General features: G+C 38.5%; 1 protein-coding gene and 1 long non-coding RNA gene across 2 annotated transcripts in view; one reads left to right on the top strand and one right to left on the bottom strand.

Annotated features, from left to right (window-relative positions):
- Positions 1–26,951, top strand: part of SPPL3 (signal peptide peptidase like 3) — a 149,312-nt gene that overhangs the window by 88,743 nt on the left and 33,618 nt on the right. Inside the window, exon 2 of the mRNA XM_082699679.1 lies at positions 5,903–5,980. Within this exon, the coding sequence (XP_082555805.1) occupies positions 5,903–5,980 (78 nt within the window). The remainder of the gene's footprint in view (positions 1–5,902; positions 5,981–26,951) is intronic.
- Positions 23,332–26,951, bottom strand: part of LOC309848284 — a 76,572-nt gene continuing 72,952 nt past the window's right edge. Inside the window, exon 3 of the long non-coding RNA XR_014302941.1 lies at positions 23,332–23,601. This is a non-coding gene — a long non-coding RNA (uncharacterized lncRNA). The remainder of the gene's footprint in view (positions 23,602–26,951) is intronic.

Below are 26,951 nucleotides of genomic sequence, written 5' to 3' on the forward strand. Positions count from 1 at the left end.
CAGGAGCCAGCTTTCACCAGATTTTCTTGTATAGATTGGAAAAATAAAACTGTTCAGTCTAGACAAAGCCATTTTCTGAAGCTGTGCATTTAGTTCTACAGTGGGTAACGTGCTTATTGGCTGGTAGCCCTGGTCAGCCTCTTTAGAAGGCATTTTGCACATGGTCAGACCTTTGCCTTGAAAAAGACTGAAGAACGTTGGTGACTACAAGATGGTCAGCCACAAAGACAAGAGCAGAGTCCAAAGGATCTGTGGAAGATAAAGAGCTGGTTTAGTAACAGTTCAACCCCAAACTTTTAGAAATCTTAACTGATGAGTCTTTGGAGAGTCTCCACTGATTGGAGAGATGTAGCAAAAGGAATAAACAATGGTATGAGATCTTAAGATACTGAGTTTGAGGGGTGCCTCGATGCTCAGTGGGTAAGCCTCTGCCTTCAGCTCAGATCATGATCTCAGGGTCCTGGGATCGAGCCCCACATCGGGCTCTCTGCTCAGCAGGGAGTCTACTCTCCCCCCACCCCCCTCTTACCTATCTTCCTACTGTGATCTCTCTCTCTCTGTCAAGTAAATAAATAAAAATCTTAAGAAAAAAAAAAAAGATGATGAGTTTGGGAAGTTTAGACTTTAATATACCTTTTTGGTGATGAGGCTTCAGAATACAAAGAGTATAAAAAAACCAAGGCATCCAATCCAAGTAAAACACCAGCAAAAAAGGGGGTGCCTGGGTGGCTCAGTGGGTTAAAGCCTCTTCCTTGATGATCCCAGGGTCCTGGGATGAAGCCCCACAATGGGCTCTCTGCTCATCAGGGAACCTGCTTCCCCACTCCCCTCTCTCCGCCTGCCTCTCTGCCTACTTGTGATCTCTGTCAAATAAATAAATAAAAGCTTTAAAAAAGAAAAAAAAAACAGCAAATTTCAAAAAAGTATGCCTTTGTTTTTTATAGCCTTGGAATCTGGAAAAAATTTTAAATTAAAAAAAAATGCCTACTAGCCTTTAATAATGTGAAAAGCTGCTTAAGCTCACTTCTAATCAATTTTTAAAATTTTAATTACATCAGGAAATTAATGCAAATAAAAGCCATATTGAGATACCAATTTTCATGTTTCAGATTGGTAAAAATTCTGAAATTAGAGACACCATTGACAAGGCTTTGGAAAGAAGAACTCTAATCTGTTGCTGGTGAGAATGCAAAATGATGCAATGTCTCTGGAGGGCAGTTTGGCAGTATCTATCAAATTGCATGTGTATTTCCTCTGTGATAGGCAGTCTCACTTTTAAGACCTTTGTTCTAAACAGATGTGTCATTTCATGTGTGCATTGCAGATATAATTTACTCCACCATTTTTTGGGGGGGCGGGTAGAAGTGTGGTTAAGAGAATTTTTGGAAACAACCAGTGTCTATCTAAAAGGGATTTGTTTAAAAACAAACAAACAAAAAACTGTGTTTCAGTGTATCCACACAATAGAATACTATGCAGCTTAAAGAAAACAAAAAAGAGAAAATCTGCACATACTAATATATAGGAAGATCTGTACGTTATATTGTAAAAGGAGAATGGGGAAGTACAGAGTCTTGCCTTTTGTGTAAGAAATGGTGAGAAATAATGTGTTTATATTATATATTCTAGAAGGCTCTACAAGAAACTAAAGTGGTTATCCAAAGAGGAGCTGGGGGAAACTAGATGGGAATGGGACTTACTGGTGTGTCCCTTTTGATATATGTAGTTTTGATTTTTGTACCATATGATTACATGATGTTTTCCAAAAATTTGTTAATTTTAAGAAAATATTCCTTCTAGGGGCGCCTGGGTGGCTCAGTGGGTTAAGCCCTCTGCCTTTGGCTTAGGTCATAATCTCAGGGTCCTGGGATCAAACCCCACATCAGGCTCTCTGCTCAGCAGGGAGCCTGCTTTACCCCTCTCTCTGCCTGCCTCTCTGCCTACTTGTGATCCCTCTCTGTCAAATAAATAAATAAAATCTTAAAAAAGAAAAAAGAAAGAAAGAAAATGTTCCTTCTAAACAGAGGTCATTTGTTTTCAGAATTTTAAGAGATGTACAAAAGCGATTATGTCAAAGCAAGAAACTCAATTCTAAAATAAAGAGACATTGATTGAATTTGTTTTCCTAATATATGAAATGTAGTCTTGTGGTGGGTAAGCCCTGTCTATGTTGTCTGGTTGTCTGCCTGAAAGAGGACACATTGGCCAGTCAGAGCTGCATGGCTTAACACAGGCTGGCAGAGCAGCTAGGGTGGCTGTCCTGTCGCCTGCATCTCCAATTCCTCTGCTGACTGAAATTTTAGGAAGGGGTGGTTGCCTGCTGTGGGGTGCTGTGGTTCAGAACTCATAATCCAGAACAGATGTTCCTGTATCCATTTGCCTCTCACACTTTTAACTGTCTCACCAATTTTCATGTTGCTGTGAAAAAAGATGGTTTTTTTCCTTTTTTAACTTTTTATTGTGGAAGTTTTCAAAATACACAAAAGTAGAGGGAAGAGTATAATTGACTCTTGAATAACATGGGTTTGAACTGCATAGGTCCACTTATACATGGATTTTTTTTTTCCAGTAAATACACTACAGGACTGTAAATGCACTTTTCTTACGATTTTCTTAACATTTCTCTAACTTTATTATAAGAATACAACATGTAATATAACATAAAAAATATCAGTCAGCTGTTGATGTTATTGGTTAACAGTAGTTTAGAAACAGTTAAATATCTGGGGAGTCAGAAGTTGTATGATTTTCAACTGTGAAGGGGGTTCAGCATCCCTAACCCCTAGGTTGCTCAAGGGTCAGCTTTATAATGAATTCCCATCTACCTATCATTCTAGCATCAATAACTAAAAATTTTGACTTAAAAAAAAACTATCCCTACCCCCCCCCCCGGACATTTTAAAGCAAACCTTAAATCATTTCACCCAGAGTCACTGCAGTATGTGCCTCTAAAAACTGAAGATCAAAAAAAAAAAAATGACACTACCATTGAATTTCACTGTGTGTCCTATTTTTTACAAAGGTTAAAACTCCTCTGTATTCACCAGTTTTTCTCTTCTCAGTGGGATAATTTCCAGTCAGCATACACAAAATGTCGAGTATCTCCTATCTTTAAAAAAAAAAAAAAAAAATCAGACCTGGGGACCCTGGGTGGCACAGTCGGTTAAGTGTCATACTGGTTTTGGTTCAGGTTGTGATCTCAGGCAGTTGTGGGATCGAGCCCCCTTCTCGAAGAGTCTGCTTGTCTGCTTAAGACTCTCCCTCTTTCCCTCCCACCCCCTGCACATGCATGGGGTATCTCTCTCTCAAATAAGTAAATCTTTAAAACAAATTTTTTCCAGGCCTCCCTAATCCTTACCTTCCCCTCCTACTGCTGTTCCCTTCTTTGTGCCTTTCAAAAAAGATGTCAGTGTCCATTTGCCTGATTATCATTCTCAGCCAGTTCCAACCTGACTCCATCACTGCCATGCCTTAAAATGTTCTTGTTTGGTTTATTTTTTTTAAGATTTTATTTATTTAGTTGACAGAGATCACAAGTAGGCGGAGCAGCAGGCAGAGGGGGGTGGGCGGGAAGCAGGCTCCCTGACGTGGGGCCTCCATCCAAAGACCCCAGGTTCATGATCTGAGCCAAAGGCAGAGGCTTTAACCCACTGAGCCACCCAGGCACTCCATAAAGTGTTCTTGTTAAGATCATAGGTGACTTATATGGTAAATAAATCCAGTGGATACCAGTTTTTATCTTACTTGCTATCTCCTCAGCCTTCAGCACAGGTGACCTCTCCCTCCTAACACTAACAGTGATTGTTAGTTCAGCTGTTCAGCTCTTAGTAGGAATTGTCTCAAGGGGGAGCGGCAGAAGGAGAAGCAGGTTAGATGTGAGCCTGATGTGAGGCTTGATTCCAGGACTCTAGGATCAGAACCTGAGCCGTAGGCAAATACTTAACCAGCTGAGCCATGCAGTATCCCTCATTTGATTGTTTAATATCTATTTAAGGTAGGTGCCATTATTTGCGTTTTATAGGTGAAGAGGCTGAACGTAGGTTGAGTAACTACTGGTAAGTGGTAAAGCAAGGGTTTAAATTCAGGCACCATCCGATCCTGCTGCCTCTGTGAAACACTCTCATCACGTTGTGCTATCCTGGGTTTTCTGGGTTTTCTTCTTTTTTCTCGTTCATTTTGGGAGGTATTTCTTTGTGTTTTCCAGCTTCTCCTTTTTGACCTTTATATTTTATAGAAGTTTCTCAGGCTTTCCTCCTGGGTCCTCTTACTGCTGCTGCACAGTCTCATGCACACCTATGGTTTCAATTAACATGTTGAAGGTGATGAGCTCCCAATATATATCTTTGTCCTAAAGCTGCTTCTGAGCTCTAGACCCACATACCCACCTGTCGACTCAACGATCCAAAACCCAACATACAAGGAATTTGCTTCTGTATGTTGCCTTTTTTGCTTAATGGTACAGCCATTCAGCAGCTGCTCCCCAGAAAGATGGGAATGCTCTTAACTCTTAAAAACAATTACCAAGTCCATTACTGTGTCTTTTATCTCATTGTTCATCTGTTACCCTAAGGAAAGTCCCTCACCCCCATTTTTTCAGTAGGACCCACCTATTATATATTCTCAGAGGACCTTGTACTTGTCTCTCTCCCCTTTACAACACTTTTCATGATGATATTTACTTGTTTTAAACTTTTTGTTTTCATTCCTTTGGAGAGAACGGAGTTTAATTTTTTCATTCCTTTAGAACATTCAGTATGGGACCGAGACCGAGACAGTCTTGTTTGTTACTGTATCCCCAGTCAATAGCAGAGTACCAGCATAGAGGCATCATCAAATATTTGGTGAATGAAAAATAAATGAGAAATTTGTTTTAGGAAAATCGTGAACAAAAATGATTAGTGTGAAGGGTTAACTCCTGGAGACAGGCTTATACACAAGAATTTTGTTGGTCAAGCCCTAGAAGAGAGCTGAAGAATTGGCCAGTAGGATTTAGAGAAGTGGGATGGTTGGGGATGTGGCAGTTGCCAGATTTGCTGATGTTGTTAATGTGTAAAGAGAATGGGGTGTCAAGAATGCAGCCAACTTCTAGCTTTGAACTGAGGGAATTGTAATTCCATTCCTTAAGAGGATCAAGTCTGAAGGGAAGTATACTGACTTTAATTTTGGACCTTGTTGTCTTGGAAGAACGCCTGTAGGGCACCTGGATGGGGAGAACCCAGTGGGCAATTAAAAAATGGAAATAGAGGGGCGCCTGGGTGGCTCAGTGGGTTAAGCTGCTGCCTTCGGCTCGGGTCATGATCTCAGGGTCCTGGGATCGAGTCCCACATCGGGCTCTCTGCTCGGCAGGGAGCCTGCTTCCTCCTCTCTCTCTCTGCCTGCCTCTCTGCCTACTTGTGATCTCTCTCTGTCGAATAAATAAATAAAATCTTTAGAAAAAGAAAAAAAGAAAAAAATGGAAATAGAATACAGGGAAGAGATACAGGCTTCACCTCATCACTGAGGGAAAGCAGTAAAATACTATTAACAGTTCAAGTGTAAACTGTTAACAGTTTAATCACTGAGACTTTTTATCTTTGGCACAGTGATGGTATATATTTTGGTACTTCTTAAATTGGGAGTGGATGTTGTAGGCATATGTGGTATACAGAGGTGGGATTTTTACATTATATCATTTAACATCCTGAGAATGTTAACTAATGATAGCTGCTAATCTACACACGTATTCTTTATATTAAACTAGCAGACCTCATTTTAATTATGCTGTTTGTTCATGCTAATTTACATTTTATTTTTTAACTTAAAGACAATAATGAAGCTTAGTGGGATCCAACTCCACCAGACTGTAAACTCCATGAGGACTTGTAGCATGTGATCTAATTTTTTTTCCCTCTTATTTCTCTAGGGCCTATTCCCTGGTGGATTCCAGTCAAGTGTCTACATTTCTGATTTCAATTCTGCTTATAGTCTATGGTAGTTTCAGGTGAGTTGCTCTCAATATGTATGGATTTCAGTTGGAGCTAGAAGAAGCCTTGCTTTGAAAGTGTGAAAACTTACTGCTCTGTGAATAGAAACATGACTAACAAGAATTGAGTTAGAGTGGGAGAATTCTGATATTTATTCTTTGGTTGGCTGCTATTAAAACATTTTAATCCAAACATGTAAAAATTGCTTAAAAATTAAAATTTAAAATTGCTTTAATTCTGGTTCTAGAAATAATGACTCACATAAATGTATTCATTGAAAAGATCAATGAGAGAATCCTTGGTAGTGATTCTACAGAGTTTGAAAGGGGGCAGAAAGTTTTCCTTAATATAGAGGGATTGACATTGGTTGAGCCATATGCAGTTACTGATGGTCTATTCTTTTGACCTGCAGAAATTATTTCATACGGTTTAACCTATTATTTTTGGGATTGTGCCAAGATCCTTCACCAAGTATTCTGCTAATCTTGGCAGTGCTGAGACTGGATCCTCTTGAAATCCCTGTCCTACCAGACAGCCCTAGGAATGGAATACTAAGGGAAATCCAGAAGCTGGAGGCTTCTTCTTCTCCCTCCTTACTTGAGAGAGAGGAAATTAGTGGTTGTATAACTCAGGTGTTTTATGGATTATATATTTACAAATGAAGGCTGCCTGAGAAATTTTAAAGAGAGAACTTGGAATGGGTTGACAGTGATAAATGAAATAATCAGGTGTGAGGATTTTTTTTTAATGACTTTATTTATGTATTTGACAGAGATCACAAGTAGGCAGAGAAGCAGGCAGAGAGAAAGAGGAGAAAGCAGGCTCCCCGCTGAGCAGAGAGCCCGATGCGGGGCTCCATCCAAGGACCCTGAAATCATGACCTGAGCCAAAGAGAGAGGCTCAACCCACTGAGCCACCCAGGTGCCCCAGGTGTGAGGATTTTGAACTGCCCAGTATTATAGCTGTATTTGAATGACCACTCGATAAAATCAGACTTCTAGGCTTAATCTCAAAAACTGGGTAGAATGGTAAAATAGTAATGTAAAATAGATAATTCCAGTATCAGCTGGTGAAAGTTTGAATGATTAAGATTTCTACTGAGAGCCCTAGAATCATAACCACTCTTAGGAAGCATTAATCAAGCTAGAGTAATTTAGAACCTTATCAACATAATCTTGATATTTTGTATCATACTTGGGATGTGTTTCTGTTTTTTTCTCTTTGAGTATATAATATATTAACATTTCAAAATCTACTTTGCCATTAAAAACAAGATCTTAGGCGCCTGGGTGGCTCAGTGGGTTAAGCCGCTGCCTTAGGCTCAGGTCATGATCTCAGGGTCCTGGGATCGAGTCCCGCATCAGGCTCTCTGCTCAGCAGGGAGCCTGCTTTCTCCTCTCTCTCTCTGCCTACTTGTGATCTCTCTCTGTCAAATAAATAAATAAAATCATTGAAAAAAAGAAAAACAACAAGATCTTGTAGATTCAAAATTCTGATACTACTTTCATTAGTAGAAATGACTTTGGTGTATAATTTATATACAATGTACATTTTCATCTTTAAATCATTTACTTTCTGATTATTTTTACCTAACAAAAAATATTTTCCATAATCTTCATACTAAGTTTTAGTAAGTTGATATTTCTTTGTGTTACTGTCTTATTTCACTATTGTTGGGCATGTGGATTGTTAAAGTGGATTTTATGTGCTCTTTGACTGGTTGAATTATTTATTTTTTTTTTTTTAAGATTTTATTTATTTATTTGACAGAGAGAGATCACAAGCAGGCAGAGAGGCAGGCAGAGAGAGAGGAGGAAGCAGGCTCCCTGCTGAGCAGAGAGCCCGATGCGGGCCTCGATCCCAGGACCCTGAGATCATGACCTGAGCCGAAGGCAGCGGCTTAACCCACTGAGCCACCCAGGCGCCCGTTGAATTATTTTCTTAAGACAAATATCCAGAAGTTGAAAAACTTTGCCAGAGAGTGTGAACTGGCTCTTACTACATACATATTGCCATATTGTTTTCCCGAAAGGTAATACCAATTATACGACTGGGCAGATTTTAAACAAAATTGATGTAATGGGTGTACCATAAAATTATATAGATGGAAAGGATTCTCTGCTCAACTCTTTTATTTTACAAATGAAGGAACTGAAGCCCAACAAGATGGAGTAACTTGACAAAGATTACACAACCAATTGGTAACAAACTCCGGACTAGAACCCAGTTCTTAATACTTCTGGTCCAGTACCTTATATCTTTTATACTTTAAGGAATTTAAATTGACCTCACTAAATAAGTCTGGAAGTGTTTTCTTCTGTTTCCTGAAAAAGATTATGCAAAATTGTTACTTCTTTTTTATGTATATGCTAGAACTCACCAGTAATACCATCTAAAGCCTGGCTTTTCTCTTTGTGGGAAGATGATTTTTGTTTTCTCCTACTTTGTTCACTACTTTCTTTCTTTCTCTCTCTCTTTTTTTAAGTATTAGGACTGTAAAAAATTTTTTATTGTGATAAAATATAATGTAAAATTTACTATTTTTAACCATTTTTAATTATACAGTTCAGTAGCCAGTTTGAGCCTTTTTTAGCACACGTTACTGTTCTTTTATTCTAGCCATTTTAGTACTAGGATGTGAAGTGATAACTCATTTTGGCTTTGGTTGCATTTCCCTAATAATTCAGATTAAAATGTTGAAAAGTTGTTGAGCATCTTTTCATGTGCTCTCTTGGCCATATGCTTTTCTTCTTTGGTGAAATGTCTATTCAGATCTTTGGCCATTTTTAAATTGGGTTGTTTTTGTTATATTGAGTTGTAACATTTCTTTAAATAGTCTGGATACAAGTTCTCTCTCAGTCCTAGGATTTGCAGATGTCTTCTCCCAATCTCTGCCTTTCATCATCTTGATACTGTCTTTCATAGTGTGTAAGCATCTTTAATTTTAATAAAGTCCATCTTACCAACTTTTTGTTTCATGGATCATGTTTTTGGTGAAAAGTTGTTTCCTAATCTATGGGCACAAAGAGTTTCTCATGTTTTCTTTCTTTATTTATTTATTTATTAAAGATTTTATTTATTTATTTGACAGACAGAGATTACAAGTAAGCAGAGAGGCAGGCAGAGAGAGAGGAGGAAGCAGGCTCCCTGCTGAGCAGAGAGCCCGACATGGGGCTCGATCCCAGGACGCTGGGATCATGACCTGAGCCGAAGGCAGAGGCTTCAACCCACTGAGCCACCCAGGCGCCCCTCTCATGTTTTCTTTAAAAAATTTTTCTAGTTTTACTGCTTTCATTTAAGTCCATAATTCATTGTGAGTTAATTTTTCTGTGTGGCATGAAGTAAAATGTAAATTTATTTTATGAATGTGGCTGCCCAGTTGTCGTGGCACCAGTTATTGAAAAGTCTGTCTGTTTCCCCATCAAATTGCATCAGCGCCACTGTGAAAACACAGTTGACTGTAAATGTGGATACCGATTTCTGTTCTTTGGTCCATATATGTCTCCTTAGGCCAGTACTAGAGTGTCTTTCTTGATTGCTGTAGCTTTTATAATAACTGTTGAAATCGATCGTGCTTGTCTTAACAACTTAGTACTTTTTAAGAATTTTTGCTATTCTAGATCTTCTGTATTTCCATGTAAATTTTATATTTAGCTGGTGATTTTCTACCAAAAAAAGTATACTGAGATTTTGAAGGTATTGTGGATATGCAGATCACTTCAGGGAGTGGCTCTCCTAAAACTGAGTCTTCTGTTCAGAGACCTCAACTATCTCTCCGTTTACTTAGAGCTTTACTTTTTCTTAGTCATGCTTTGTAATTTTCTGTGTACAAGGCTTGCTCTTCTGTTAAGTATGTCATTCTTTTGGATATTCCTAAGAATTTTGTTCTCTTTGGATATAGTATTTGATGAAATTTTCTTCTTGGTTTCATTTTTGGGTTTTTCATTGGTGAGTATGTAGAACCATGCTTGATTTTGTATGTTGATCTGGTATCCTTTGGCCTTGATGAATTCATTTATTGTGCTGATAGTTTTTTGTATACAGACTCCTTAGGTTTTTCTACACACAGGATAATGTGGTCTGCAAATAAAGACAATTTTGTTTCTTCTTTTCAAATCTGAATGCCTTTAATTTTTCCTCCTCCTCCTTTTCCCACCCTTATTGCATAGGATAGAGCCTTCAGTACAGTGTTGAATAGAAAGTGAGAAGAGCACACTTCCATCCTTCTTTGCTTTGTTCCTCATCTTAAGGCGAAAGCATTTCATTGTTCACCAGTAAGTGCAGTGTTACCTGTATGTTTTTCATAAATGCCTTTATCTATCAGTGAGGAAATTTCTTCCTTTGTCTAGTTTGTGGAGAGTTCTTCTCATGATTGGGTTTTGTCATGTATTTTCATGCTTTTACTGAGATAGCCATGTGGCTTTTATGCATTGTTCTATTAATACAGTATATTAATTTTTTAATGTTGAACCAACTTTGTATTCCTGGGGTAAATCTCAGCTTATGATTATATACCCTTTTAAACGTTGCTCATATTTTGTTAAAGACTTTTGTGTCTATATTCATGAGGGATATTGGTCTGTTCTGTTCTTGTTATCCATCTTCTTATGATTTTGGTACCTAGATAATACTGACTTCATTGAATTAGTTGGGAAGTGTTTCCTCTTTTATTTTCCTGAAAAGATTGTGTTAGAATTGTATTATTTCTGGGGCGCCTGGGTGGCTCAGTGGGTTAAGCCTCTACCTTCAGCCCGGGTCGTGATCCCAGGGGCCTGGGATCAAGTCCCACATGGGGCTCTCTGCTCAGCAGGGAGCCTGCTTCTCCTCATCTCTCTCTCTGTCTGTCTCTCTCCCTATTTGTGATCTCTCTCTCTGTCAAATAAATAAATAAAATCTTTTATTTAAAAAAAAAAAGAGTTGTATTATTTCTTCTTTAAATATTTGTTAGAGTTTACCTAAGGCCGGGCTTTCCTTTGTGGGAACCTTTTTTTGGTTTTGTTTTTTCCCTACTTGGTTCACTACTTTATTCCTTTTTCCTTTTTTTAAGTATTAGTAGGGTTTTTTTGTGTGGTTTTTTTTTTTAAGATTTTATTTATTTATTTGACAGACAGAGATCACAGGTAGGCTGAGAGGCAGGCAGAGAGAGAGAGAGGAGAAAGCAGTTTCCCTGCAGAGCAGAGAGCCTGATGTGGGGCTCGATTCCAAGACCCTGGGATCATGACCTGAGCCAAAGGCAGAAGCTTAACCCACTGAGCCATCCAGGCGTCCCTAGTAGGATGTTTTTTTAAATAGCTTTATGCATATCTATACATAGATAAAATTCTCCTATGTAAAGTGTGCAATTTTAGTATTTACAAAATTGTGCAACTGTTACCAATTGTAGAACAATTTTATCATCCCAGAGGAAGCCTTGTATCCATTAGCAGTCATTCCCCTTTGCCTTATCCCTTGTTCTAGGCAACCACTAATCTGTTTTTTGTCTCTATATAGATTTGCCTATTCTGGAAATTTACATTTAAGTAGAATCTGCAATACATGGCCTTTTGTGCCTGGCTCTTTCACTTAATGTTCTTAAAGTTTATTCATGTTGTAGCATGTGTCAGTACTTCATTCCTTTTTATTGCCCAGTATCTTGTTTAACCATGCATCAGTTGATAGATATTTAGGTTGTTTCTACATTTGGGCAGCTGTGAACATTCGTGTATAAGTTTGTGTGGGGAGATAAGTTTTCATTTCTTTTGAGTAGATACCTAGGACTGGAATTGCTTGGTCATATTGGCAACTTTTAACATTTTGAGAAACTGCCACTGTTTTTCAAAGCAGCTGCATCATTTTACATTCCTACTGGCAATGTATGAGGGTTCTGATTTCTGTTATTATCTGTCTTTTGATTATAGATACTGTATTCTGTTTTGGTGAATAGGAGGTGGTATCTCACTGTGGTTTTGATTTGCATTTCCTTAGGGACTAATGATGTGTTGACCATCTTTTCATGTGCTTATTTACCATATGTGTGTCTTCTTTAGTGAAGTGTCTATTCATATCTTTTATCCATTTTAAAATTGTATCACCTTCTTATTATTGTTCTGAGAATTCTTTTTATATATTATGGGTCCAAGTCCTTTACCAGATAAATGCTTGCAGAGAGTTTCTCCTACCCATGGCTTTGTCTTTTCACTTTCTGTTTGTTTATGATTTTTATATTTTCCCAATAGATTGAGATAAAATGTCACTTTTTAGAAATAATTTTTGTCATGAAAGTCCTATATTATCTGATGTTAGTATGACCACTCCAGTTCTCTTATGGTTGAATGTGGAAAGATTTTTAATTACCAATTTTATTTCTTCTTCTAAGTCTACTTAGATTTTCTGTTTTGTTTTTTTTTTTTAAGTTGGTTTTGGTAATTTGTGTCTTTCTAGGATTTGTGCATCTTTTCTAAATGATTTCATTTGTTGACATCAATTTGTTCATATTGTTCATGTATAATTCATTTAATTTTTATTGATCAGTAGTGAGTGATGTTCTTTTAATTTTTTATCATAGTCATTTGTATCTTTAGTCTCTTTTTTTCCTTGATCACTCTAGCTAAAGGCTTATCAATTTTTGATCTTATCAAAGAAACAGGTTTTGGTTTCATTATTTTTTCTTCTTTTTTTTTTTTTCTATTTTCTGATTTAATTGATCTCCACTTTAATTTTTATTATTCCTTCCATCAGCTTGCTGTGGCTTTAGTTTGTGCTGCTTTTCCTAGTTCCTTAAAGAAGCTGAAGTTACTGATTTGAAACCTTTCTTCTTTTTTAACATAGGCAATTAGAGCTGCAGATTTCTCTCTAAACATTGCTTTAACTGCATCCCAGACATTTTTTTATGTTGTATTTTGTTTCATTCAATTCAAGATACTTTCTAACTTCCCTGGTGATTTTTTCTTCCCTGGTGATTTATAAGTGTGTTGCTTACTTTCCTACTATTTGGAAATATTTCAAAATTCTCTCTGAAAGGAATTTTAAGAGCCTAATTCAATTCCACTGCGGCCAGAGACATACTTTTTATGATTTCAGTCTTTTTAAATTTATTGAGGCTCACTATGATCTGTCCTAGAAAATGTTCCATGTGCAGTTGGAAAAATCGGCCTACAACAGAGGGTTGAGAGCAGGAAGTGACATAATCTGGTTTGTATTTTAGAAAGATTGTTGTGGGTTCTGTATGAGAAATAGCTTTTTGGATAAGAGGGAAAAGTGAAATAAGGGAAACTGGGAGTGTGTTGCCCTCGTACAGGCAAGAAATCATGATGGCTTTAACTGGGCTAATAGTAGTAGAGTGAAATGTCACTGGATTTGGGACAAGACGGCTGATAGAATGGATAGTATGTGTGAGAGAGGAGTCAAGGAAGACTCCAAGGTTTATGGCCGAAACAACTGGATCCAGTGATGATGCCATTTCTGAGATGGAAAGCTCTATAAAAAAAGCAGACTTTTTGTGGAAACACAAATATTACAAAGCAGATACAATTTATCAAGAGACTGATGTCGGTTCTGTTCTCTTCCTTCTCTTTAATTTAGGACAAGAAATTTAACCTCTGTAGATCCCTATCTGGACGGTTGTTAATTTGATTAATTAATGAGTATTACTATGATTTATAATAATAGTAGTGTCATTTATTCTGACTTAATAACGGTATCTCTCTTTACGGTTTCCAGAGGGAGTTGGAAGTATGTTTTAGTAGTACTTTACCAAATTTAGTAGTGCTTTCACATCTTTTTCTTTCTGAAAGAAAGTAAACAAGCGATACTGCAATTACTGTTTTGGTAGGTCAAAACTTGTCAAATATTGGCAGTTTTATGTAGTTCAACCTGATAGATTCTTTTTACTCATTGACTAGGATCATGTAGGGTTTTATGTATTTCTTTTCTCAAAAATACCTCTTTGTGATAACAGAAGTGAAAATTGAAGTCATCATTGAGGTAAAACTAGTAGCAAAGTAATTTCCTTAATTCTTGCTTTCACATAAACGTCGGATAGCTGGATGAAGAACTGGCCTGTGACTTCTTTGTACATAGATTCCTTAATGAAAATATTTACAGAGAGTTCATTGAGGCAAAGCCAGTGTGTACCCTGCTTCCCAGTCTACATGCTGTCTGATTCCTACTGTTTGGGTTTTCTGCAGTTGAGATGCTTTATAATTGTTGTGAGTTGACTTTTGTTACTTACTGTGAGGGGGTTGGGTGGAGATGTATGATTTTTGTTGGCTCTCATAATCTTTTTACTGTGATATTAACTGAATTTTAAAATGTGACAAAGATGAAGAAAACAGCTAATAGTTTGCTCAGCATTTATGTGACAGGTATGGTGCTAAGTGCTTTACATAAAGTCTCATTTAATCCTTATATTAATTCAATAAGATACATATTGTTATTCCCATTTTACAGGTGAGGACACTGGGCCCAGAAATGTTTAAGTGGTCAAGTGTAATAAGTGACGAAGCTGGGATTTAAGTACTTTACTACTGCCAACTATTGAGAAGAATAGTAACAATTTCAAATCTGAACCAAATAAATTGATCTGGTTGTAAACTCAGAAGGAATGAGAAGCTTTCTTATAAACCTCTTTTTTGTGATTTTTTTTTTCCTTCAGCTGTGGTCTTCAGGCCTTATTGTGCATAAAAATCACCAGGGAAAGATTGCTTCACTAGGCTTTGGATGGGAACCTAACACCCGAGCCTGTTCAAGTGGCCTGTGTGACACACTTTGTGCAGACTCTTTCCTGACTTTCTAAGTTGTTAGTTCTTAATTGCTGGTAGCATTTTCAGGGCCCATTTGTTGATATGTTGTTTATCCTTTACAGATCTATTTGAAACTCTCCTGAAGTTCTCAAAGTTTTTCTCTTTTGCTAAAAAGAAAAAAAATTCCCCTCCAGTCTTTTTTTTTTTTTTTTTTTTTAAGATTTTATTTATTTGAGAGAGAGCGTGCTAAAGAGAGGGAGAGAGTACACAAACAGAAGCAGTGGAGAGGGGGAGAGGGAGAGGGAGAAGCAGAATCCCGCAGAGCAGGGAGCCCAATGCAAGGCTCTGTGGGGTCATGACCTGAGCCAAAGGCAGACGATTGACCAACTGAGCCACCCCGGTGCCCCCCAGTCTTTATTCTTGGTTTACCACCACCTGCTACTGAAATTTTCTCCATTAGCTTCATGATTCACTTTTCATGCTATCCTCCATTTAGGACATGCACAAAAAACATTCCTGAATTTGAATAGAACAGTTTGTATTATTCCCCTTCCCCCACTACCCAACCAGATATGTTCATATCTCCTCTGAGACCATAAGACTATATTATTTACTCATTCAAATGATCACATTTTACTCAGAGCTGTGAAGACATGGGGAATATCATAAAATATAGGATAAAAGATTTGTGAATTGTATGGGTTATTTCTTACCAGGCTTTTTAAGTACAGAAGGAAAAACTATTCTGTGTAAAACTAGATTCTAAAAGCCAAAGCCAATCCTCAGTTTAGGAACCCTTATGTTTGCCATCCCTTGGCTGAGCTTTGCTAGATTTCCTATATTACTTAAACCGACACCTGTATCTCCTTAGTCTTTCCACTTGCTCAGGAAAAAATATATCATAATTACTCATTTAATCAGTATGTCCCTGAAGAGTTTGACAAACTATGACAAACTACAGAAGAGCACTAACAGTGAGAGAGAGAAACAGAATAAACTTCCAACCACAGCTCATTAGTGGCAAGATATTTAAGTTCTGTTTCATCAGGAATCACAGCCACAGAAATAACAGGTTTGAAATAGATCTAAAAGAAAATCCAAAGGAAGACATATTTTATATCCTATCTCTCTAGGAAGATAATTATTTAATATATATTTATCTATAATCCCTATATAAAGTTACTGTATGAAGGAAGAACAGAACTTCTGTAACTGTAGGGTAACTACTACCTTTTTCCTAGGACAAGCACTTACCTGTGCTTTCTTTAATGGCAAAGGCAATTTATTTTCTTATACCCAGACCTATTCTAGGAAGACAATGTTGTCAAGTTAGTGAGACTGCAAAGAGTATTAAGAAAAGCACTTTCTGGGGGCGCCTGTGTGGCGCAGTGGGTTAAAGCCTCTGCCTTCGGCTCAGGTCATGATTCCATGGTTCTGGGATCGAGCCCCACACCGGGCTCTCTGCTCAGCAGAGAGCCTGCTTCCCCCCCCCCCCCCACCTGCCTCTCTGCCTTCTTGTGATCTCTGTCTCTCAAATAAATAAAAATCTTTAAAAAAAAGAAAAGAAAAAAAAGAAAAGCACTTTCTATGATTGTGTTGGCCTTCACACTAAATGTGTATCACTGTAGAGTCAGACCGGGTTAATAGAAACAAATTCCATTGTGGTCCACAGTGTCATGACAGGTGTTGATCACACAGTGCTGTGGCATTTGATGTGTTACCTTTTGAACTGCTCTTGTTGCCACCTCATAATCTCTCCAACCTTCAGAAAACATTATATACTGGGGCACCTGGGTGGCTCAGTTTGTTAAGCATCTGCCTTCAGCTCTGGTCATGATCCCAAGATCCTGGGATTCAGCCGCACATCAGGCTCCCTGCTTGGCAGGAAACCTACTTTTCCCTCTCCCATTCCCCCTGCTTATATTCCCTCTCTCACTGTCTTTCTCTCTGGCAAATAAATAAATAAAATCTTTTTGAAAATCATATACAGAAATCTGAATTTATTAGGGAATGATTATGTACATTGTAATGTCTATGGACAAGTTCCTTGATAATACTTAACAGTTTCATCAGCTCTTTTTAAAATGTTCCATTTATTTAAAAAAAAAACACTGAGTTTTCTAGAAACACACATCTAGCTTAAGTCCAACTCAGCCATGTAGTTTTCTCTGACCAACTGAATTCCTCTCTTCATTGCACCTGCTTCTGATAGTAGAATGATTAAAAAACATGGTATTATTAAAATATTAAGATAAAAAATCCCAATTTGCCTGTCTTCTCCCGTACTCACAGTGTACTCTGTTTTCAAAATTCAAATGAACAAGTATAACTCAGCAAATACGTTCTCAGCTCCATTTTGCTTCCTGCAATTGTTTATTTTTGCTCTGCCCTGTTCAAAAGGATTTCAGGCCATTTGCTAGAGTTTTCCAACTTTTGATGAGATAAGGTAAATTAAAATGGGGCCAAAGAAAAGAAAAAGTATGGGTGGAGACAGAGAGCCAAAAATAATTCTAAAAATGCAAACCATACTGGCCAACACCTTTATTACTGGTGGTCCACAAATAGCACAGTAAGCCTTCTAGCAGCCAACTTTAAGAAGAAAAGAAAACCTTTACACTGCTGTTGAATAAAAAGAACCTAGTTGTTCAGGTGAATTACAACTGTTGTTGGTCTTCAGATCAGACAGACATTTATCCTGAAGATCCTCAGAAAGAGGAGAAACTTTGAATTTCATAGCAGTTCAAAATAAGCATTCAGATGTTTGTTGAATGAATTACAGTGCCCTTCAAAATCAGCTAGAAGGTCGTTTCATGAAAGTACATTTCAGCAAAAGTAATTTTGCTAAAATTAGAGGCACACAGCCAGCAGCAGAAAGTTGTGGTTCAGATTGCTAGCTTACTCTGGTCTAACATTATATTTTAGAATATCTAGGGAAATGAATGGGTTGTTCGTTCTTCAAATGATTATTCCTGAATATTGATCTCTTGATAAATGTTGGCAGCAGTCCAGACATGTACTCTGTTGCCAGACGAATACAGACCTCTTTGTCTTAACAGTGCTCAGAGCACATTTGTATTTTCATCATAACTAAGGAACCTAAAAAGGCCTAATGATAAGTCCATATTTCCTCTTATTCTAGGCAAGCAGTGGAAATTCCCACGGGCCTAGGACTTTCTTTAGAAAATCCTTTATAATCCAGTCCAGTACATAAAGACATGAGTAGTTGATTTCCTAAAGTTCTGTTCCTTGCATCTGAATTAGTTTTAGTCTGAAAAATTTAGAGCAAATACGACCAGATTTCCAGCTCAGCCAAAATAAAATCTTATTAAAGCACTCAGAGAACATTAAACCACTTCCTCCTGTAGTTAGTGTCTGTGATATATTACTTGTGACATGTACGTCAAAGTGACCCCAAAAAGGCACACTTAAGATTTTCACTTATTCACAAATTTAAATTTGAAGAACATTGATCAGTTGGTTCTTTCTGACACTAATTGGCCGGCAGGCTCAGTTATCAGTTGAACCCTTCCCAGTTCAGTATAAAACCATATCATCTTATTATAAAAGGGTGCTTGTGTAATAAGGTAGGATATATGTAGTTCATCCAAAAATGGTATCAGGTTAAGTTAACTCAAGGAGAAATACTGTGTAGTTTGTTTCTTATGGGTTGTTGTTGTTGTTGTTGTTTTAATGAGAAAAAAACTAATGTGTATTGATGTAAAAAGACATCCTTGTCTTTTGGAATAGTCTTCAACTATTCCAAATATTAATTTGTGAAATAATACTGTATTGATCCTCATTTTTAAAAAAGATTTACCTGCATTCTTAGTAGTAGATTCTTCATATAGGTTCTTTGCTATCGTCAATAATTAGAAATTTGTATGCCTCCTACAGCTTGACCCATAACTATTTTCTATTCAGTCATAGTTGATGACAAGGCAACTAAAAATAGCAAATGATATGCTATAATTTAGATGGCTTTTTCCGCAGTGGTAGGTGGTTGTGATGAAATAGCCACAGCTCAGGTCTTCTGTGAGTGTTTGAACATTGATTTCAGTAACCCAGATTTGCTGTTAAGCAAATAGCCAAGATACAATTTGGCTGGAATGTCTACTGATAACACTGATGAATTAATGTGGGTTAATGTGTAGTAATAACAGTGAGGTTGTGATGGCAGGGAATGAGGGGGTGGAGTTAAAGATAGTCTTTTATGAAGATTGAACAAATGCTTCTAGGTCCATACAAGCAATTTCATGTCTGTAGAGTTAATAAAGATCACCAAGTAAGGCGGGATAAAGGCTCATCATTCTACTCAGGAAGCAGCCAAGACTTTATTTAAACTGCTGAAGTTGGCTGTCACTTGCTCAGTGTGGGTAACTGTTGCTGGACCCCAGTAACAGTGGCCTGGAATCTGCTAAACCTAGGTTGTCCGTTGATGTTGTTTTGTAAAGCTACAATACATGAATCTTCCTGTTTGAGCAAATACATGGGGCCCCACAACCTCATTTAACCAGATTTCTGTTTTGTAGAGTAGTGACCCATGGTCTGTTTATCAAGCAGTGCTTGATTTTAGCTAAGCTTAGTTGTGGCAGTAAGAAACCCAAAGTAAGCTTCAAACCATATACATGCTTGCTTACCCCACACCCCTACCTTGTACCTCATTAGCCTATCTAAAACTTTCAGGTTTCAGGTTTTCTGCAACGGTTCTTACCAGACTAGGGTCTAAGAAAATGTTACAGCTAAAACTGGTTTTAAGTTAATCCCAACCTACTAGTAATTGGAAAGAAGGGGAATTCTTGCCTTAAAACAGCCAGGGTAGTCTTAAATAGTCCTTAGTTAATAACAAATTGAACTGTAGTTAGTTATCACCACTAAGCCTATCTGACAGTACTCAGCAGCCAGTCTCATTTACCCAACATTAAGACAGGCTTTGTACTAGCTGTGCCGAGGGTCAAACCAGAAAGATGACTGGAACTTTCCAGTCCAGACATCATTATAATGGCCAGGAGAAAGCATAGGAAAAACTAACAATTTGTAATAGCCAGCCCCAGTGGTTGAGATGCGGGTTAACAATTTCTGTACATGTATCATGCTGTCTTCAAGATTCTAAGCAGAATAGGCATAACAAATGTTGTTGTTGTGATTTCCACTCGTAAGTGAACTTGAAAAATGCAATTTAAATTAATACAGGTCTTCACCAAAGCATCCCCACAGGGAAGAAGTGGTCTTCATATTCCCATGGCTCCAGATAGGTCCTCATGAATTATATCACCCCTTTTAGAGTTTAACTCTCTTAGCTTTTCCACAAGAAACATGGATTAAAGTTTAAAAACCCAGAAACTGAAAACTAGGACCAATGGCTTAGCAGGAGAAATATTTGCAAAACATTGTGTCTAGTTAGTTGTGGAACTAATCAAAGTTGACTGGGTAGAGTTTGTCCCTGGAGCCAGTGGCTGTAGCAGTAACTAGGGCTGACTGAGGTGCGAACAGCTTGTATACTTCTTAATTGCTGTTAAAGTGTCTTCTTCTCATTGCTGGAGGAATAGAAATCCCTAATACTAGATATGAGAATATGAATGTTCTAAAATACAGGGCTTTTTTTTTTTTTTTTGTAATTATAAACTCCCAGGAAGGCCAATGCATCAGAGTCCTGACCGTATTCAGAAGAGCAGTGTTACTATCCATGTTTTAAAGTGTGTTGCCGTTTGCAACCACATGGATGGAACCAGAGGGTATTATGCTAAGCAAAATAAGTCAGTCAGAGAAAGACAATGATCATATGATCTGCAGACACCGGAGGGTTAGGGGTAAGGGAACAGATTGTTCAAAGGGTACAAACCTTCAGGTATAAGATGAATAAGTTCTGGAGACCTAATGTACATTGTGGTGACTATAGTTAATGTACTTCTGTACTTAAAACTTGCTTAGAGAATAGATTTCTGGTGTCTGACCATGAGAAAAAAAGATAATTGTGGGAAGCAGTGGATATGTTAATTAGTTTTATTGTGGTAATCATTTCACAGTGTATACATGTATCCAAACATCACGTTGTATACCATAAATAGTACAGTTTTTGCAAGTCAAAAATAAATTTAAGGGGCGCCTGGGTGGCTCATTCGTTAAGCGTCTGCCTTCAACTCAGGTCATGGTCCCAGGGTCCTGGGATCAAGCCCCATGTCGAGCTCCCTACTCAGGGGAGCTTGCTTCTCCCTTTCCTACTCCCCCTGCTCGTGTTCCTTCTCTTGCTGTCTCTCTCTCTCTCTCTCTGTCAAAGAAATAAATAAGTAAATAAATAAATAGATATAAAATAAAATTTAAGAAAAAGGGAAAACATTAAAGACAATTCCTAGGTAATGGTGTAGGGAGAGACATCCCTTTCCTCAAAAAGACAGCTGAGAGTCGAGGAAACGTAAGGCAGCCAGAGTTAATAGGACAGAGTATGAAAGACAAAAGTGTTTAAAGCCAGAAATCCCCAGAGATCTGCAGGTTCACCGTTTGAGAAGTCATGGGAGTATTGATCACTGCATGCTTGTGAGGACGTTACCTGAAGCTAAGGAAAGAATAATGTGGAAGGAGTAGAAGAAGAGTGCCTACTCCCTCAGCTGGTTGGAAAACCTTATGATTCATGTGGCATTGGATAGAGTACCTCAGTTGGTAGAGAGTAATTACCCTAAATTGAGCACTGCCTAATAAATTACAACAGCAATACCTGAATACACACTACGTCTGAGTAACTAACAGCATTCCAGAACAAAGCTCAAGAAGATTTGTGGGAATATAAAAATATCAGATAGTCAGCAGGAATATAAAAATATTGAGACAAAGTAAAACTCATAATGTCTGGCATACAAGCAGAGGTGACCAGGCAGCAAAGAAGAAGGAAAATATGACGAGTGATGAATCTTCAGTCAAAACCATCCCAGAACTGACACATATGTTGGAATTACTAAAGAAGTACATTAAACTGATACTATAAATTACATTCCATCTGTACAAAAAGTTAGAGAGATACATGGATAAATAAAATAATACCCAAAGTCAAGCCTCTGGAAGTGAAAAACAGCAACATCTGAGATTTAAAAAAATATAAATGCGGAATGGGAACTCAGTGGCAGCCACTGCTCAGACCAGACACTGCTTGCTCATGCACCTCACTCTGCTTCCTCTGTAACCATGTCTCACAAACCTGATATGGTTGAGATTGGGAAATTCAGTAAGTCAAAATTGAGGAAGATAAAAATGCAAGAGAAAAATTACCTACCCTCAAACAACAGAAGGAGCAAGCAGGAAAATTCTAATAGGGCATGTACTGCCAATATTCACTATACTCCAGGAGCATTGTGTATTTTACTGCTTCTAGCTGTTTATAAGATACAAAGAGTTTGGGTCAAGTTAATGACTGCTGCCCCTTTTCACATCAAAGAATCGAAGACTATGGACAACAAAGGTCACATACTTCTCTCATCTGCCTGTCTGGCTGGCAGGAAAGGAAAACTTGGATGCTACTGAAAGAAGCTGGGTGGGACAACAGTGAAATCTAAAGGAAAATCAAGCTGTCCTAAGGTGTCTCGTAGGCTGCAAAATGCTGTTTAATCGTGGGGGTGGGGGTTGTTCAAATGATTTTAATTATTGGACTGCACACATTTTTAAATATGTAAGTAAGTTTTAAAACCTGAACAAAATACACTGGGAGGGATTAATGGCAATTAGACATTACAGAAGAAAGGATTAGGAACTTGAAGGCACAGTGACAGAAAATATCCAAAACAAAATACAGAAAAGAGGGAAAAAAATGTTCTTAATGGAAAGGGTGCCTTTGACCTATGGCCATCACAGAACAACCCCCAGGGGGGCTAATATATGGGCAGTCAGAATCTGCAAGAGAGAAGAAAGGGAAGGAGAGAAAAATCCTTGAAGAATTAATGGCCAAAATTTTTCCAAACTTGAAGAAAACTATCACCCACAGATCTAAGAAACTTAAACTCATAGTACACAAAAACATGAAGAAAACTACTCCAGGGCATAGCATAATCAAGTCACTCAAAAGCAGTCATAATAGAAAATATCTAAAAAGGAGCCAGGGGTGAGTGGGGGTGGGCAGAAGAACATGTTACATAGAGAGGAACAAAGATAAGAATAAACACCAGATTTCTCACTGAAAATAATGTAAGTGAGAAGACAGTGGAACAACAGCCTTAAAGCACAGAAAGGAAAAGCCATCAACATAACAACATGTGTTGGCAAAAAATCTTTCAAAAATGAAGGCAAAATACAGATGTTTGCAGATAACACAAAACCACTTTGCCCTATAAGAAATGTGAAGGGAATTACTTCATGCAGATTAAAAATGGTACTGCTAGAGATCTGGATCTACATAAAGGAATAAAGATCACCAGAAATGGTAACAATGTTGATAAATATAAAAGGACTATTTTCTTAATATTTAAAGTTTTTTAGAATATAATTATGTAAAAAAAAAAGAATATAATTATGTAAACAAAACTAACAGTATATTGTACAGTTTATAGCATAACATGTAAAAGTAAAATGCATGGAAATAGTACAAAGGTTCAGGGTAACAAATGTAAACTTGTCAGGTTTTTATACTACACATGAAGTACCATAATATAACTTGAAGGTACACTGTATGGGTTAAAGATGTTTTAATATAAATGCTCAGTGACCACTAAAATAACAAGTTACAGATAGTAAGACAACAAAAGAGATAAAAAGAGAATCATTTAAATGCTCTTAATCCGGGCGCCTGGGTGGCTCAGTGGGTTAAGCCGCTACCTTTGGCTCAGGTCATGATCTCAGGGTCCTGGGATGAGTTCCACATCTGGCTCTCTGCTCAGCAGGGAGCCTGCTTCCTCCTCTCTCTCTCTCTGCCTGCCTCTCTGCCTACTTGTGATCTCTCTCTGTCAAATAAATAAATAAAATCTTAAAAAGTAAAAAATAAAAAATAAATGCTCTTAATCCTGGGGTACTTGGTTAAGTGGTTGACTCTTTATTTTGGCTCAGGTCATGATCTAAGGGTCCTGGAATTGGGCCCTACATCCAACTCCATGCTCAGCAGGAGTCTGCTTAAGAATTTCTCAACTTCTCCCCCTGCCCCTTCCCCTGATTGTGCTCTCTCTCTCTCTAGAGTAAAAAAATAAGCCTTTTTTTCCTTTAAACTGTTTATCCAAAAGAAGTCAAGTGAAGGGGAACAACAAAAAATGATAGGACAGATAGCAACATGATAGTCTCAAAACTAATCACAATAATAATCTTGTTAAATGAAATTGGCCTAAATACTGCAATCAAAAGGTAGTAATTGTCAGGGCACCTGGGTGGCTCAGTGGTTTAAGCCTCTGCCTTCAGCTCAGGTCATGATCTCAGGGTCCTGGGATCGAGCCCCGCATCGGGCTCTCCGCTCTGCGGGGGGCCTGCTTCCCCCTCTCTCTCTGCCTGCCTCTCTGCCTACTTGTGATCTCTCTATCAAATAAATAAATTTAAAAAAAAAAATTTTTTTTTTTTTTTAAAAAACGGTAGTAATTGTCAAATTGAATTAAAAAGTAAGCCCCAGGGGCACCTGGGTGGCTCAGTGGGCTAAAGCCTCTGCCTTCAGCTCAGGTCATGGTCTTAGGTCCTGGGATCGAGCCCTGCGTCGGGCTCTCTGCTCAGTGGGGAGCCTGCTTCCTCCTCTCTCTCTGCCTGCTTCTCTGCCTACTTGTGATCTCTGTCAAATAAATAAATAAAATCTTAAAAAAAAAAAAGTAAGCTCCAATTACATGCAGCTTACAAGAAGTACATTATAGCTATAAGCTAGAACAAGATTTAAAGTAAAAAGTTGAGAAAAGACATACCTTATTTATCAAAAGAAAGCTAGAGTTAACTGTAGTAATATCAGGCAAAGCAGCTTTCAGAGCAAGAAATGTTACTACAGACAAGATTAATTCATAATGATACAGGGATCAGTTAATCAACAAATCATAATAATCCTAAATGTTTATGCATCACATAAAAGATCTTCAAAATACATGAAGCAAATACTGATAGACTTCAAGAAGAAATAAAACATTCACAAATATAGCTGAAGATTTTAGTAGCTCTCTCTTAGTACTGGATAAATTGTCAGAAAATCAGTGGCTTGAATGATACTCTGAACCAGCTTAACCTGATATTCATAGAACACTCCTAACTGACAGGAGAATATGCATTCTTCAAAGTGCATCTGGAACATTTACCAAGATAGAACATATTTTGGAACATAAAAGAAGTCTCAGTAAGTGGATTCAGGGCATAAAAAGTATGATCTCTAATCTCTATTAATTAGCTGGGGCTGCCATAACAAAATAACCACAGACTGGATGGCTTTTAAACAACAGCAGTTTATTTTTTCACAGTTCCAGAGGCTGGAAATCCAAGGTCAGGGTGCCAGCATGGTTGGATTTTGGTGAGCACTCTTCGTGTCCTGCAGACAGCCACCTTCTTCATGAGTGCTCACATGGTTTTTCCCTGGTGTGTGCACACTCAGGGGAGAGAGTGCAAAGCTCTCTGGTACCTCTTCTTAAGAGGATACTAATTCCATCATGAAGGCTCTGCCCTCATGACTTTAGCAGAATTACATCCCAAAGATCCAGTCACCAAATATCATCATACTAGGAGTTAGGGCTTTAACAAATGAACTTTTGCAGGGGGCGGGGGGGGGGGGGGGGGACACAAATATTCAGTCCCTAAAGTTGGGGTCCGTTATCAAAGGAACGAGACTGAGACAAAGTGAAAGTTATGCCAAGCCTTATTCTATGCCAAGCATTAGAAATTAGACTGACTGGCCAGGGCCGTCTCCGAAGAAAGCGACCCCCTCCCGATCTCACAGGCTGGTTTTAGAGGACATAACCACAGACCCAAGGTACGCGGCTTCTGTTGTTAAGGCATTTACTCCCAGAATAGATACCCGGAACCATACCAGGAACTAGGGGGGCATTTATTCCCGGAATGAAGTCCATGGATGTAAATAACAGTATGGCTACCTAGGCAATATGGAGTTGCTCTGGCTAAGCAGGCCCTAATAGTTAAACAGGTTTTAACATTAAAATGGCCCTAAAATTCCGCCCTTTTCTTTGGAGATTAGTCAATTCTTTGACTCTTCAGCCAGTTCTTGCAGGTGAAAACAGGCTGACCTGAGGTGTCATTAACCTCAAGTGTTGTTCCATCCGCTGTTTTTCTGTTTTTCTATTGGGCTGTTTTAGGTCGATGAGGTGTCCCATGGCTGCTGCTGAGTAGGAACAGGGTTAAAAGTGACCAAGTGGGCGCCTGGGTGGCTCATTGGGTTAAGCCGCTGCCTTCGGCTCAGGTCATGATCTCAGGGTCCTGGGATCGAGTCCCACATCGGGCTCTCTGCTCAGCAGGGAGCCTGCTTCCTCCTCTCTCTCTCTGCCTGCCTCTCTGCCTGCTTGTGATCTCTCTCTGTCAAATAAATAAATAAAATCTTTAAAAAAAAAAAAGAAAAAGTGACCAACTTATGAAACCCTTTTGAGTCTTAATTTTAGTCCACGGTTAGTGGGGTCCACTGGCAGTGGCTCCCATTTCTGGGGGGTGTCCTTGTTTTCGGCTCATTTGACGTGACACGCATGAATCCAAGCCCTGATGCCTTCTACTTTTACTGCCGTGGGGGTGGTCAGAATGACCATGAATGGTCCCTTCCAGCGGGGCTCCAAGTTTTCCACTCGGTGATAGCATATCCAAACCAAGTCTCCGGGTTGGTAAGGATGTGGTTCTACCTCTGTCTCCGTCTCAGTGTAGGCAGCTCGATTCCCTGCGTGGGCTCTTTTTAAGACAGACTGTAATGCCTGCAGTGACTCGAGTATAGACTGATTGGTCATTTCTGCTAGGGCAACCTCTTGTAGCCATGGGCAGAGTGGAGGGGGTCACCCAAACGTTATTTTAAATGGGGTAACCTTGTTTAAGTAGGGTATACATCATGCCCTAAGGAGGGCAAAGGGAAGAAGATCCACCCATCCACCGCCAGTGTTCAGAATTAACTTTGTTAAGGTCTCTTTCAGAGTCCGGTTCATTCTCTCTACTTGTCCGGAGCTCTGGGGCCGGTAGGCACAGTGTAGTTTCCAATTAGTGCCCACGGCATTGGCCAGTGCCTTTGAGACTGAACTCACAAATGGAGGGCCATTGTCTGACTCGATCGCGAGAGGCAACCCAAACCTAGGAATTATTTTTTCTAATAGTTTTTTTGGCTACCATTCCTGCCGTTTCATGTTTGGTGGAAAAA

This window comes from Mustela nivalis, assembly GCF_964662115.1.
Source record: "Mustela nivalis genome assembly, chromosome: 14".
NCBI lineage: Eukaryota > Metazoa > Chordata > Mammalia > Carnivora > Mustelidae > Mustela > Mustela nivalis.